Raw genomic sequence first — 16,333 nt, forward strand, 5'->3', positions numbered from 1 at the left:
AGCTTGTGAAACATGAAATTCTTCTCCTTTGTACTTTTTGATCAAAGTTAACTTTCTCAGAGAACAGGTATGCACAGCAATAACCCCTCAGAAGTGTCTTAGGATAAGACAATGTTAGTGATGAATGTAATTTTAATGTAATTTTTACATCTGTAAGTACTAAAGGTAAACTTACATTTGCAGTCCAACTGCATAAGGCAAAATTTCAGCAGTTCTGTGCTCAGTGTCATGGTATTTCAGTGAGTGTACGTGTTGAGGGCAACAAGGCAAACTACCTCAGTATCTCATGTTCATGTAAAACACATGGAAGCAATAATAGCGTATGGTATCTTCTCAGAGTCTCAGGTCTTTAAAAAAAGGATGCAGCAAAGCCTCTTTTGCAGTTATTCTTGTTGCAGGGTTTAAGTCTAGTAGCTTATCAAGTAGGTCATATGCTTCATCAGGAACCTGATCCCATCCTTTCATGTCTGTTACCTTCATTTCCAAAGCACCATCACCTTCCTGAGAGCTCTTTAAGTGTTGAATTTGTTTTCCAAGTGTCTCGGGAGCACATAGCTTGTCTACTGCAACTGGCAAAGCTGAGTCATGTACAGACTTGCTGGGCACTTCACCCTGGGATCTCTTACAGCTGCTACTTGTTCCTCTCAGCTTCTCACAGAGGGTTCTTAAGTTTTGTGCTGGGACAACTTGGGTGCACAGAACTGATTTACCTAGAAAAATAATTTACAGTCAGTTAAATTTTATTATACTTTCTATGCAACTGTAACTACTAAGTTTGTTTCAGAGAAACTTCATCTTGAAGTGTAACCACCATTTAAAAAAAAACAACACCAACCTATCAAAAAAACAAATTCACCCCCTCCCTCCCTCTTCCAAACCAGCCATGGGTTACAGCACTAGCCATAGCACGTCAGGAGAGTAGTCTCAGATCTGCTCAGAACAAAGCTCTTTGGGTTTGTTTGTGAAGTGATGTAGTAACAGGTTGTCACCCTCCCCACACATCAGCTGTCATTTTGCTGTCATTTTAACAGAACTGAAGAAAATTAGATACCCCGATTTTTACACTTCTGTCTGGAGAATTAAAATTGATGCTGTCAGTTACACTTCCAGGTAGCAAGTGCTGCAGCATTTGGCTTGCAAACAATTAGGGGAATGGTTATTTTCATTTTTTGGGTGTTTTGTGGTGGTTTTGTTTTTTTAAGCAGGCCATCTAGGGTTTTTTTTTTGTTGTTGTTTTTTTTTTTTTACTAGCCCTTCTTGAGGGGTGGGAAAAAAGCAAAATTTATATCATCTAAATATTAAGTCATAATGACTTAAGCCTCCAGGGCGAATTTTGGAGGAATAAAAACATCGCTCCAAGGATTTTAACCAAATGCCAGTAGAAAACATTCAGTTGGCATATTTCACCTCAAGTGGCCCTGACTTAGTGAAAGGCAGTAGACAGGTTGGGAAGCATATGGAATGAAGTACCCCATATACAAATTACAAAAGATAGAAAAATACAAAGCTTTCTTAAAACTCTGTGTATATATAGACTAGTACTTCTAGTGTTTTACATGCAAAAAGTGTGATTTATCTCAAAAATGACTCCCAAACCTAAAAATGTATTTTTATATATATATTAAAAAAAAAAAAATCACAGATTGCAAGTCACTGCATTAAATAGCAGACCAAGCATACATTTTCCCCTTTTCCCCATACTGAAGGTTTGCATACCAAAAGTTTTAGCAGCCTGAATGGTTTCTCTGGATCCACGAACTGTCATGATTTGTGCCAAAGCAGTTAAATCATCACTTGCTTTGTAAAATGGATACCGTCCACTGAGCAAGGAGAGGAATACAATTCCTGCAGACCACATGTCAATTGCTGCAATTGAAAATAAACTGAGTAATAACTAAATTCACAATTTAATCACAAACAAAATCACAACTTTCTTTAAAAAGAAATTATTACCTGAAGTGTTTCTATCAGAAGTTAAATCCTGAATTACTTACTGTCTTTGGTCACACAGATAACACTTCAGCAAACAGTGGAAATTACTATAATTAGATTGAAGAATAATTTCCTGTGTTGATGCAGAGGGAGTGTTTAAGCTTTTCCATAGAATTCTTCATATGAGTAATTCCATTAACTTATTAAACTTAAAATGTACCAAAACAATGTTTGAGGTTATTTTACCCAGGGAGATGAGAGGCGGTGAAAAACTGTCTAGTTTTGATACTTATATATGTTTGCTTCATATGAAGAAAACTTTATACAAAGATAATAAATAAAAAATAATTCACAAATGAATGTGAATCTGAATATTTCTGAGACTGAGGCTGCCACAGTTAGGCAGTACTAAAAATTTATCTTACTATGAATTTGTTCCTCTCTAATATGAAACCATTTGACAAGCTAGCCAGTTTAAGAACTGTAATAGTTTGAAGTTATTCATCACTTTCATTGTGTTATGAAGAGTACAGAGAGTACTCTGGGGATAGACGCCAGAGCATGATGGAAACTTTAGTACTGAAAGTTATGAGAATACCTGTCTGCCACAGTTTTTTGGCTCACTAAGGTGCACATTTTGAGAGATGGCAAGGAAAGTGAAAATGGCAAGGACAGCATTTGAAGGATTCTCAAACTCTGAAGAGAAAAATTAATAGTTGGGAAATAAAGCCATAGTTATTCTCTTCAAAAAAATAAGTAGTAAAATAGGTAATAATTAATTTGGACATTATAGTTAGAAACACTATTAGTACAGGACTTTGGAAAAAAGAATATTACATTAACTTTAGTTGCAAAACCAGACTTTGTCTTTTATTAAAAAAAAATAAAATCCAAGTTAATAATTTGTCACAATTTACAGTGGGAAAATTTTGTATCTTCTTTGTAGTTCCTGTAAAAAAGTTTTTGTGTTACTACATTCCTGTTGAAAGGTCATACTATCTGATGTGGAGTGTATCACCCCAAGTATGTGGTTGGGAAAGCTGGAGTCATCAAGGTCAGGACCTTTAAAGATGTTTACTTACTTAACTCTTGTTGAAATTAGTAGACATTATATATCCGAATGGCTGTAAATCCTGGCCCTACAATTCTGGTAGAGCTGGGATCGTCAGCAGACTGCAAGGTCCTGTGCACTTGCATCAAAATCATGGTTCCTCTTGGTGCCTTTGTCTAGTGTTATCCAACTAGTGAGGCAGACCAAGGAAAAGGGAGAAGAGGCACTAACCAAGTTAAAGTGTAACTGGATCTGTATAATGTCACCACGGCAGCTGAGGGTGTATTCCCTGTGCTGTGAACCTGGGTCAGATGCACTAAGGTGGCTCTGAATGGAGTCAGCTGGATCCAGCTGGTAACTTGGTCTCAGGACAGAGACCAGAACTAGTAGTAAGATTGGCAGGAATACAAGGAGGTGACTACAGCAGTCCCAGATGGAAGTGGACAAGATGATTTGTTAGTTCAAATACAACATAATCTCATAAATATTAGTATTAGTCTACCCAGTTCTAATTAAGGCCTTTGTTGACATCCTACAGGAGCTCAGCATCACTGACTCAGTACTTTTAAGGTTGTCTGTGCCACACCCAAGGGTTTCCAGATTTACCCATATGTTCTGTAATCCTGCTCTCCATTACCCTAGAGAACAGAAAACCGTCTGAAAGCATATTTAACACCAGCTAGTGTCCAAGATTTCCTAGCTATGTCTTCTTTCTGCCTAAATTCTGTCTAGACAGATTCAGAGATTGTCTAAACTTCTTGTGGATTTCTGGATGTCTTCTAGCCCGTAAAGCTGGCTGTTACAGCACAGGCACAGTAAGTCCAAACAGGCTGCCATACCTCTTGAAATCCCAGTCATACCCTCAGCACAGATGTTGTTTCAAATAACATTAAGCTATCTAGCGATAACTCATCAAATATATTGTTAAGTCTGTTCTGAGTGTGCACACTTTAAGTACTGGAAATTGACAATTTTCTCAAAAGGTATTCAGAAAAAAAGTGTGCTATTTTAAATCAATTTTTGAGGACATTTGTATTTATCCCCATTTTTCATAAGTCAGAACTCCTGGTCATACACCAAATGTTTAACATGTAACTTCACTTTTATTGGTCCTCCATTCTCCAGGTAGGCACAACCTCTCCCATTCTACTTGCATCAGCTTAACCATCCCTCTGCTCTGCCCTAATATTTAGCCAGACTACTGAAATTTACTAATTTGATAGTTTTTAACCCTGAGAAATTAACAATTTAGTAAGAAAAAGTTATTACATTTACAGACCAGCTATTTAAAGCTCTATCAAAAAATAAAAAATCCGATAAGAAGTATCAACCAATGCTTTCTAAAATACATTTGCAATTATACCATTAACTATGCCTGCTATGACAGCAAACTATATGTGACAATCTGTCTAGAAAAGCCTAAAGTATGTCTTCTCCCCAAGACTTTTCAAGATTTTACTTGAATAAATAAGGCAAAAAGCCAAAAACTTTATAAAAGTTACAACTTTGTTTTCTTTTAAAAACACATTCTGTTTAACTTCTGCATATGCCACTACCCCTCAAATGAATACAGACATATTTGAGTTTCCAGCACAGGAAAAATATTCCTAACTTAGGCACTAGTTTCAGTCTGTTGTGCAGTACCTGTGGTCTGAGTGGGGCACTTCGTTAATACTTCTGGTGCTCTGAATCCAGGTGTTCCTGCCCTGGGAGCAACCTGCTGACACCTTGTAATAACAGACAAACATGTTGAGAATATAGAAGTTGGTAAATAAGTTCTAATTATAATAATGCTTAATATTATTTTTAGAGTATGCTTGTTTAAGATGTGTAAACAGCCTAACCCTGCCTCATTTTATAGAAGTCTGTTTTATAGAAGTCTGAAGTATCTTATAATTATCTAGCATGAAATTATTATGTTGCATAAGATAGCCTTCTTATATTATCTACTATATTATCATATTTTTATTATATTATCTAGCACAAGGTAATACCACAGAAATACTTATTACATACTTCATGCATAGTGACCTGTTTTAGTTTCATTCAACAGCAGCATCATATTTGCTAAAGTTTCATAGGAAACTTTAAAGTTGAGACTAACCCAAGGTAAAAAAATGCACTACTTTCTTCAATGTGGATGCTCTGGCTTTCATTAGATTAACTAAAAGGTATGAGATTACCATTATTTAAACAAAACAAAACAAAACCCCAAAACTTTCCAAGGCTTTCCTGTATGGCTCAAAGTGCTTTCCTTCTATGGGCCACTTCTCTTTTGAATCTGGAAAATTCCTCATATTTCATACTTCTGAAATGAAGTTGATATCACCACACTTTGACAGTCTGGGAAGAGAGGGATCACTCAGTTTCACGACTAGGCCTAGCAAGCAGAATTCTCTGCATTAATCCATGTTCCTTAATGTATGGATCAAAGGCAATAGTAGATCATAACCAAAACTAACTGCAGAGGGATGGAGTTGAACTGAGTCAAGATCCTCTAACCTATTATTAAAACTTACAACACTATTTTTAAAACCAACAAATACAAAACAGTAATGTTTCCTTTTTTTTAAAAATTTCCAGAATCCAAACTGTTGGCGTGACACAGGCCTATTAGATCACTACTAATGACAGATGGATGTATTGTCTTCTCTCAGCTTTGTAATTAACTCAAGCAATTTTCTACAAAAATGTGTAGGTGGATAATTAAATACAACAAAAAAATCATTAATGGTAAATCTCTCTTGATTGCAGATAGCAGTGAACCAATTATTGTATGAATTCCATGAACTATTCTTGTTTAAAAAGAGCATACTCAGTGTTTTAAGGGTTGCACAGATCAAATGCTATCTTTCACCTACTAAATCAGCTATCTAGTAAATCTAAGTTTCTGACATTGCTTGACAGTGAAGCAGACAATTTTACAACTTTATCAAAGCAAATTACCTTGAAAGGCAAACACTGCAAACTCTATCCGTTGCGTAACAGCCACAGGTCAAGCTTGAGAGACAACCACTGGCAGCTTTCCTGGATGCCCCATTGCTCACTGTTTTGGTAGAAATAATCTTCTTCTTTGTTACTAACTTCCTAGATGAAACATCTATCATCTTTGATTGTTTTATGAGCTGCAATGTAGATATTTTAGAGAAGGTGACACATTTAAGAAGGTTCCCTTTACATACACATAGGCCAGTTCCTAAAATACTAAGACTGAACAGGTACTCACGAGCAAGAAGCTGCAATTTTAGAACAGAAGACAGCAAAACTTTTCAACAATATCACAACATCTGTAAAACAGACACTGGAGCTTTCTGAATATCCTGATTTCCTCTGCTTCCTCTTTGGAAAACATTTTTCAGCATTTACTAAAAAACAATATACACTAGATATTCTGAAGCTACAACACAAGTATTTTTCAAGTTAATATAATGTTTCAAGAACATATGAAATATTAAAGCCACAGCAACACCCAAGCACTAACTCTAATTCTAGACTAAGATGATCACTGTTGGCCAAACCCTCTAATTGGGCTTTCCCCCATATCATATAAAATACTAATTACAAAAAGTACAGAAAAATATTTATTACAAATTTTCTCTCCAGCTTCAACTGCAAAATTTAAAAAAGCATGAAGTTTCACGAGCTAAGTATATCTTAGTTGCACAGGTACAAGTGTAGGAAAAAAGATTAATTTAGCATAGAAACAACATCAGCTAGGGAGACAGCTACATAACTAGCTCTTTAAGAGGCTCAAAAGGGACTGAAACAAAAATGAAAAATGCTTCGAGCCTTTCAGCAAAGGCACATTTAATAATCTGCTCAAAACCTTTTAGTTCCACAGCATCTTGGAGTAGTGTCCAGTCTTACAGAACAACCAGTTCTATAATTTTTCAAATATGTAACAGATTGTTCTTACTGATGAGTCATACTTCTTACTTTTGTACTTGAGTTCTCCTGGTATGTGGAACTATAGACATTGAAATTCCTCTCTCCAAAGACAGAGCGCTGGACAGAATGGTGCACAGAATCCTACAATACCAACAAAAAGGACAATAAGGATCCTATCTAACACACAGTCAGCTGGATACTGACAGCTCAAAAAAAAAAAAGTGTGAAGTGACATAAAACAAGAACAGCTCCACGGTAAGTCCTTTTCAGGCATCAGTTTACTGTGGATGAAGAAAACATGGTCTAGACAGAACAGCAGACATGCTTGCAAAACAAATCACACCTCAGAAGTACCCCAAAACAATCTGAATGTCATAGGTACTGCGTTTGTTATGTAACTATGTAACTAAACATAGATGAATAATTATTGCCATGGGGAGGAGTTCCACAGTACATGTCACTTAAAAGAACATTTAAGGCTGTCTCAATAGTAACCCGTGCTAGGGTTTTGTACAGCCTTGGGCATTGTATTATGTCTAACAGATAGTGAATGATGCCAACAGGGCTATGTAAAACTGGCCACTCTAACACGACCACTGTGATTCTGTGCATGCCATTAGGACCCTGACAAATACGCAACCCACAGCTTTTGTTCAGGTATTACATCTCCCCCTGTTGGAAGAAGTAACACATTAAACAGACAAAAATATTAATGAAAAAGACTGAGAACCTTTCCTCCTCTTCCTTGTTTAATCTGTATTTTTGAAAGTGAGCTGGACCTTTTATCAGCTGCTTGTGAGGCTGATGGTTGAGCTATCTGTTTAGGTGCTGTGACACTGACAGAAACCCCACTTCCCAAGGCTACGGTGGGATTATTTTGCGAGCAACTTCCCTGCTGGTCTTCAGAGTGAGCAGTTTTGAGAAGCTCAATTTTCGTATCGGGGGTTCCTTGTGCCAAACCAAAATCTACCAAGGCATACCTGAAAGACACACATTTAGAATCAGGAGTCACAACGTATCCATCAATCAGTTCAATTTACTATACCTTACTTGTTTACTTATCTTTCTTTCATATTTTACTCAATATCTTGCTTATCTGTACTGGTGCCAGCATCACAGTCCTATTTTCCTCCTCCTCCTCAGTCCTATCTTACCTATTCACCCAATTTTTTTACCGTATACCCATCTTGCTTCATTGTTTCTTCTCCCAAAATCTTCTCAAGTGCATACTTTCTCCAATGGTGTTAAAAAAAACATTCCCAGCAACATCTTTCACGGGTTCTTCTAGTCCTACAGCTCCAAACCTTCAGCCAACAGTCAAGGACAAGTGACTTGAGCCCTGCAGGATTCTCATGGTCAGAGGCACAAATGTAGCAGTGAGGACAGACAAGATAATGCTCAAAGTTTTGCCAGACTTCAAGCAATGCTACTGGAATTTATTTCAAACAGTTCACACTTCAGATCTGTTTTTGAAATAATTATTTTTTGCTACAACCAGGACAGAGACAATCCAGCTGTCTCTGGGTCTGACAAACTTGGCTCCATGGTGTCCGCACCCAAAGCAGAAATTAAAGGCTCAAACAGATGCTGGAAGAGCAAAACGACAGGACAAATTCATTTTGACAGATTAAAAAAAAAAAAAAAAAAAAAAAAAATCAGTATTTCTCAAATTTTTAAGCTTGTGGTTTGGCAAAATATAATCAAATCTCCCCTACAAACTTTCACTACATAGAATCATTTAGGTTGGAAAAGGCCTTTAAGATCATCGAGTCCAACCATTAACCCAACACTGCCAAGTCCATCACTAACTGCCACATCTACACGTCTTCTAAATACTTCCAGGGATGGTGATTCCACCACTTCCCTGGGCAGCCTGTTCCAATGCTTGATAACCCTTTCAGTGAACTTTTCCTAATATCCAATCTGAGCCTCCTCTGGCACAACTTGAGGCCATTTCCTCTCATCCTATCACTTGTTATCTGGGAAAAGAGACAGACACCCACCTTGCTACAATCTCCTTTCAGTTGTAGGGAGCAATAAGGTCTCCCCTGAGCCTCCTTTTCTCCAGACTAAATTACCCCAGTTCTCTCAGCCACTCCTCATAATACTTGTGCTCTAGACCCTGCACCAGCTCTGTTGTCCTTTGGGCACACTCCAGCACCTCAACGTCTGAATTGTACATAGCACAATACTCACCAAGACACTACAGGACTGCTAGCATTGAAACAGTACCTTATTCTATCCATTTCAGCTCTTCACAAAAAAAGCAGTACCTCACTTTTTACAGTCTTTAAATATCATAAGTTGCAGGCACAAAACCCAATCCTAGTAGTAATAAACAATAATTCAATGTAAGGTGACAACAGCCCAAATCCAGCTGTCATATCTGTATCAGTTTTACTCTATCCAAGAGCAAATTTAAAAAATTTACAAATATCAGTCAATGCATCACAAGGTAGTATTAGCTTTCTTGTTAAAAAAAATATACTGATTTTATTCTTCTCATTCAAAAATGTAGTACTTTTAATCAATAGTAAAATCTTCATTTTTTCAGGTACTTTTCTCTCTATGAAGCTGATATTACATTAAGCATGAAAAAAAATTCCTTCCCTCCTCAAATCCCTAAACACAGAAATAAAAGTTTCACAAATAAAAAAAAAAAAATTAGCTTTATTACTAAAGCACACGTTATGCAGCTGGAAGGAAAAAAAATCCCAAAAGCCTAATTGACTCTGTTCTGCCAAGGCACACATCCCCAAATGAGATCACAATATAGTCATCTGGACAGACTTACTCTTTTAGCTGCCTGTTGTAGAGGAAGTTACTGGGCTTGACGTCACGGTGAACAATACCGAAGTGATGAATGCGCCTCAACGCTTTAAACAGATTGAACATGTATTCCCTCACTTCTTCAAAGGACAGAGAATTCAAAATATCCTGAAAGATTATTTGGATATTGTAATTATCCAATTGCTTTTAATTAAAAAGTTCTACTACACATAAAAACTCTGGGACTCACCAAGAAGGATTCATGTTCTAGATATGGCATAACAATAACCACATGATCATTTTTCCTAAAGCAGTATTTAACTCCCATAACGTTATCCTGTCCCCTAAAAGAAAAGTAATGTCACTGAATAAAGACCAGAAGATGGATGTTTATTTTCCTTTCTTAAAAACTTCAGTCATGCTTTCTTTTACGATCTCATTTATATTTTGACAGTAGTCTTACCAGCAGTCAGGAACCATGCTGTTGCCTCTCATTGCTATGTTCCATTTGAGTTCTGCAATTTGCAAAGAGGGCCCCACAGATGGGGCCATGGTTTGTGGTGACGCTCTAATTAAATGTAGGACCTAACCTTCATGATACCAGCTACTTTAAGTAGGTGCTATTTAGCACATTCTGGCAACAAGTAGTCATTCATAAAATCCCATTTTCTGATGAAGAGATTGTTTTTTCCAAGCATTTCAGAACTATCTCTCTATCAGAGATACATCACAGAACTTCTCAAATGGAAAATACAGCATCAGCCACAAACTAAGCCTAGCAGAAAAGGGCATCCATTGCAGGTAAGACACTCTTATTTCTTATTTGCTCTTGATAAGAAGAATATACATTTCTGCAGTTAAAAAAAAAAAAAAAAACAAACAAGTGAAGTGGCAAAACTTTAAATAAATACAGAAGAGTGAGACAGTGTTCTGCAGTTTGCTCATGACAATCATAATTTTTTGTATGTGTACCCTGCTACTGTGAGGCACTGAAGTTCAGCTGCGATTCTCAGAGGGTGGCTGGTTGGAATCAAGTGTTTCAGAGCCATTTTTTCCTCACGTCCTGTTTGTAGTTGTGCTGTGGCCAAGTAAACAGAACTAAAAGTACCTGTAAAGAAGGGAGAAAAACAGTCTTCAGCATTTTTAATTAGGTCAGTTCAGATTTTTACAGAGGCAATCTGTTTGCAATCCTGCAGTATACTTGATACTACATCAAAAGCAGATTCTAGAAGAGAAGAATGAAGTTCCTTTTTTCTACTACTGAATTCAGTAATCTTGTATACAAGTTTTTTATGTCAGTAAAAATGCAAATGTAACACTGTCTAACCTGCCTGGGACACAGAGCTCTTTGAATGTAAATTTCCTATCTTTGATTTGCTTTCTTGTTTAGGTAGCTTACTTTCATCTGACATCTAACTCTTCTCTCCCTACCATGTAAGTGGGCTATACAATGCTAATCTGGAAAGCACTGCCTTTGCTATTCAAAGCACTTCTGAAATTGCTACATTTTTCTTAATTCTGCTACCTTATCTGTAAAGCAAGACTTCTCACATGATGTGTAACTTTACTATTTGTTTGCCCAGAGCATTACTGCATAGACAGAACATGATACTCATTTGAGAAAGGGAGTATTAAGACTGTACGATAAACTTACCCACCCATTTAATTTTAAGGATATCCTAATATGCCTCTTAGGAGGTTAACTTATCCTAATGATCTAAGATATCTCAACATACAAGTTGAAGCATTCCTCCATATGAATAAACAGTACAAATTACAGCTGATTACATAAAGCATTGTGTTTGCATCATCCTAGTTCAACAGTCTGTAAGTGCATAAATACATCAAAATGCCAGCAAAAACTCCAAATACTTCTTGCAGTCATAACAAAAAAAAAAAAAAATTGAGTCCCATGCATTCAGTGGAATTGATAATAGCAACAAGGGTTACCAAGTTGACCTAGGACATTATTTTTGGTGGTGTGAACTGCTAAAATGAAAAGTGGCTCCAGAGTTAAATCCTAAATTGAAGCTTGTTTTCTCATAATGATACAGAACTGCAAGTGGTATTTTTTAAAATCACTGTTTGCTCCCAAGAGCAAAATCAGAGTACTATTCATAACCAGAGATTTTGTTTAACTATACTATCCTTTTTTATGATAGGCAGATAGGCAGAACCCCCTTTTTTTTTTGTTTTTGAAATTTTGTATGCTCTGGTGCATGGTGGTGCAGTTTTTTTGGGTTTGGTTTTTTTTTTTGAGACAAAAACTTTTAGCCATGTATCCTGCCATCACAGATATTCCATCATAAAACATCCATAAAACAATTCAACTTCTCACCAACATATTTGTTTAGTGTCACAAAGCCTTTCAGAGGTCAAATGGGTAAAGTCCCAAAGTGCTGAAATCCCACAATCGTAAGTACCCAAGAATCTATTTATAGTCACGCCTAACGTTTACTGAAAGTACCTGCAATAGTATCTGTTGAAGGCAAGGTGTACACAAGTGGTCTAAAATTCAATACCTTATGTCTTTAAAAAAGTTTTTTTAAATAAAGCAGCTATAATCTTTCAGTTTCCTCTTCCAGTTCTGCACACAGAGTTTCAATGGAAACAAAGCCAACTTAAGGAACAGCAGTTAAATATGTCAAAACACCATTGCATATAAATAGATTTCTCATGTAAAAGAGAAAAAAGACTGGAGTGTTAAGACTTATTTACTCAAATCTACCTCAAAAATCTTTAGTTCTCAAAACTGGAATGCTGGTTTTTTTGAAAGGATTTAATATACCAGATTTTCAAGAAAATATCTTGCAAAATGTCCCTAAGTAACACACCTCTGTGCTCAGCAACATATCAGAATTCCTACAGAGACCAAGAAGTAAATAAAAAAGTCATAGGGCTTCATCACATGTATTGGGATCTTAGATTTATACCTTTTAAGTTAGAAATACCAAAAGAAATCCAAGTCTAACCAAGCTAAAATAAAACATTTACCTTCTCCAATTTTTTCCTTAATTTTGAACACATTTACAAGCTGTGGCACTGCTTCATAAAGTTTTTCAATATCTTTTTTTATTCCTGCTGTGGAAAGACCAGGGAAAGTAAGTTAGGAATTTTATTGCTTGAGTCAATATCCAATCTCTATTTGAGATCACAAATCAGACTTCAGTTCATAGGACTGTGAATTCACATAGAGGAAAAAACAGCAGATACACATCTATCCCTCTTGACATTACCATATGCATACTTTATATTATTGTTGTTTTTCATCACATTCCCTTACAAGCAGCAGCGTTTAAATTTTTTTTTTCCCCACTTATCTGCCACCTAGCAGTTCCTGAGAGGGCAAAAGCCTTCTGGTTAGTAAGACATCAGTTTACAAGTCATTGATACAAGTTTTCATGAGATTTGCAAAATCAATTTCATAAATGACAAAACTATAATAGTTGTTTCTGTAAGCACAGGAGCACATGCATGGGATGTAAATCAAAAATGCAAGAAATTTTTTTTTTTAAAGATAATAATGCAATCCCTCACACTGTTACTTAAAATAGTAAACACCGAAAACCATGTTTTCTCTGCATTTAAGTCGCTGCACTTTGTGCTGCAATCACTAGATGGCATAAGAAGGATGCTGTACTGTATTATTTCAAAAAATAATGTAGTTTTCCATTCAGTCTACGAATCCTTTTAGTTTAAGTGTTCTCTATACCCTGCATAAGCATTCACTTATTTTGAAGCCATGAAGTATATAGAGGCTGTGGCTAATTTCTGTAAAGCAGGGGTGAAGAATATTTTATTATACAGAAGTAAGCACAAACCAGTATTTGAAAGTCAACCAAATGTATACATTTTTCATCCTAAAAATAAATATGAAATTAAATTTAACATAAATATATAAATTGTATTGTATACACAAAAATGTGCTATGTTTTACCATGACAATATGTCACAAGTAATGAGAAATATTTTCAAAATATCACTGATATGCTAGAAACTATGGATTAGCATGCATCCCCAGCCTTCTATGTTAGCTCACTTTACACAGCAACAAAATCTGAAGTCTGCCTAAAGAACCCTTTCTTCCTGGTAAAAGTCCAATAAATTAGTTGGTAATTCAAGTTATAGTAAACTTTCGATGGTAATCTTTATTTCAAAAATTTATAAAAACCAACATACTAAAAATACTTTTGAGAACTGAAGCCTGTTGCCTCTCTTATTATCCTTTTACTCACATTTTTCCTTTACGTTGTTCCCTCTGCTTCTCCAGGTTATTTTGTTTTAAGTCATTTCAGGGAGGATATTTCAGGAAAAAAACCCTCTATGCTAGGTTCCAAAACTGATAACATTCATTTAAGATACTGTTTTGATTAACAAATACAAGTAAAAGGTTATAATCCAGTTCTCCTAGGAATCGTATCTAAAAAACTTCAAAAATATCCTAGGATAAAAATGATCAGACTTGACCGACAGTCAAGACGTACAGGACACTGTGTTTAATAATCCCCAAAGGAAAAGTCTAAGGAAAACTAGTCAGCTGTACAGTTATTCGGGTTACTTCCCAATTTTACTGAGACAGGTTAAGTTAAACACCTTGAAAAGTACAAGATTAAGAGTTTGAGAAATCACTTAAATTTCCTGTCAATAGAAGAAAATTTTCTGTTTAACACTAAAAATACAAGAAGTTACTATATAACATCTAATTGATAGCATTCATATTGCCCCTGTGCTCAGAAGTTCATTATGAAGTTTATCTATTACTGCTCTAATTCTTGTTTTGTCACTAAAAAATAATTATTGATAAAAAGCTTTATCATTTAAAAAGTGGTATTTCCAGTTAGTTTGCACAATAATTTCAACTTTTTACAGAAACGCTCATGTATTATATAATGAATGTAAGATATTGAAGAAAGCTTTCTGAACTCTTCAGAAAATACAGGAAGAGGAAAGGCTGATATTTGTACCGTGTTCCATTTCCCCCAGGAATAACTCAAAGATGTTGAGAGATGAAACCACATAACAGAACGATAAAGAACTTAACACCAAACTGTTATTGCATCACTCAAAGACACAGGCCTTTCCCCTCAGAGGAAGATAATCCTGTTACTGGGTTCTGAAACATCCTACACAAACCTCATCCCAAGAGCTCAGTAGCCACAGGACAGAGCTAGAAAACTGTTTTCAACAGTGATATAGTACTAACAGGCTCTTGTAGAACATTGTTTATAACTAGCTTGCTATCTAACCTGCTCCAAATAAAGCAACTGACAGTTTTGTTCCAACCTTTGCATTTTAGTCTGACTTCTGATGAGTTGCTTCAGTTTCAGTTTTTACTGAAACAAAAATATACCGCCAGTAACTTACAACATCAAATTTGCACTGGAATTTCTCCAGTGAAGTTGCTTCGTTAGGAGAAAAGAACTTAACTCCGGCAAAAACCAAGGGTCCTAAGAAAGACTCAGAGGGCACATCTTTTAACGTCTTTGGAAACTGGCAGATTTCTACTTTCCTTACCATATCAGGTTTTGGGTTGCTTTGTGCCCCCAGTCTAACAGTCCTAAGGTAGATACTAATAATGATGAAAAGGTCTCTCAGTAATTGCTGTAAAATCTGCCAAATACTCAGTTTTGTCTGACACTGAATTCAAGTTCCTGCCCGGACAAAGCTCAGCGCTGCCGAAGAACTACAGCCGGGTGACACAAGCTACAGATCCAGCATAGTGCCTACCCAAGGCACTGAGAGCATTTAGTAACTCAACACTGCTGCTTGTGTGAAAGATCCCAAAAAGTGCTAGAAACAGTCAGTGACTGTCCTTGTTAGCAGACTGCCGTCTAAACATCATCTGTTTGCTTCTGGGGGCCTGGATCTTCTCTGGTAAGAGCAAAACCAGCATTTTTATGCACATAGAGACTTCTAAAGACATTTTAGGATAAGGCTAGCGATTATAGGTTAAAAGCTCAAGTATTATTTTTTGTGTACTTGTCTGGTCAGAGAATTTTATTCTCAAGGACTGCCTTTCTGGAATTCTGGTATCCTCTTATAATAACATATTCTGTAATAAATAAATAGTAGGGTTAGCGAATTGTAACAAACTACTGCTGCTGAAGTTTTGTAACACACGGAAAGCAGGAATAAGTTTAAAATCAAAAGCAACCTCAAATGTTTTAATTTCATTAATTCTTTATACAATAGGACCATATACAGACAGGCTTATAATTGATGCTGAAACTTCCTGAAGCAATGAAGAAGCATGTCAGCAACAAAACATAATGTTAGCAACCCCTATTTTAGCACATACCTGAAAGCTTGCTGTTTTGCTCATGCTTCCCATGGAAGTCTTCACCCTGATGAGGGTGCTGTTCATCACAGCAAGACTTCAACACGGTCTCCATCACAAAACAAACCTGAAGTAAAAAATCCAAGACTTTGAGGACCACTTCTGGACACCTGGGGGAGTAAGCATATCTGGTAAGACACCTCCTGGCCCTGCACTCAGTTTGTGAGATGAGATTGAGGGAGTCTGAGGGTCACCATCATCCCAGAGAAAAACTAAACCAGTAAACCCACTTTATCTCTAATAAGAGGAAAAAACGGGGAAGGGAAGGGAGTCTGGAGGATATGCTTAGACACAAGTTATTTTCTTTCATCTCTTGTGTGTTTCCTCATTCACATTAAAGCATTATCTTTTCCCTG

General features: G+C 36.3%; 1 protein-coding gene across 1 annotated transcript; it reads right to left on the minus strand.

The window, feature by feature from the left end:
* Positions 1-333: 333 nt before the first annotated feature.
* CDC7 (cell division cycle 7) lies at positions 334-16,032 on the minus strand. Its single transcript, XM_010079701.1, has 11 exons — positions 15,939-16,032; positions 12,635-12,718; positions 10,613-10,748; positions 9,891-9,984; positions 9,666-9,808; positions 7,602-7,851; positions 6,920-7,012; positions 5,930-6,108; positions 4,628-4,710; positions 1,717-1,866; positions 334-710 (listed from the first exon to the last, which is right to left on the minus strand). The coding sequence occupies exons 1-11, from the start codon at positions 16,030-16,032 to the stop codon at positions 334-336; spliced, it is 1,683 nt and encodes a 560-aa protein (XP_010078003.1).
* Between the last annotated feature and the right edge of the window lie 301 nt (positions 16,033-16,333).

The sequence above is a fragment of the Pterocles gutturalis genome, unplaced genomic scaffold, assembly GCF_000699245.1.
Source record: "Pterocles gutturalis isolate BGI_N339 unplaced genomic scaffold, ASM69924v1 scaffold18574, whole genome shotgun sequence".
Classification (NCBI taxonomy): domain Eukaryota; kingdom Metazoa; phylum Chordata; class Aves; order Pterocliformes; family Pteroclidae; genus Pterocles; species Pterocles gutturalis.

Excerpts from the sequence above, each read along its gene's own strand:
- CDC7 (XM_010079701.1), bottom strand. The coding sequence starts at position 16,032 with ATGGAGACCGTGTTGAAGTCTTGCTGTGATGAACAGCACCCTCATCAG. Across the intron at positions 10,749-12,634 it reads TAAGGAAAAAATTGGAGAAG|GTACTTTTAGTTCTGTTTAC; the intron begins GTAAATGTTTTA and ends CCTTCTTTACAG. Across the intron at positions 7,013-7,601 it reads AACAAGGAAGAGGAGGAAAG|GATTCTGTGCACCATTCTGT; the intron begins GTTCTCAGTCTT and ends TTGGTATTGTAG.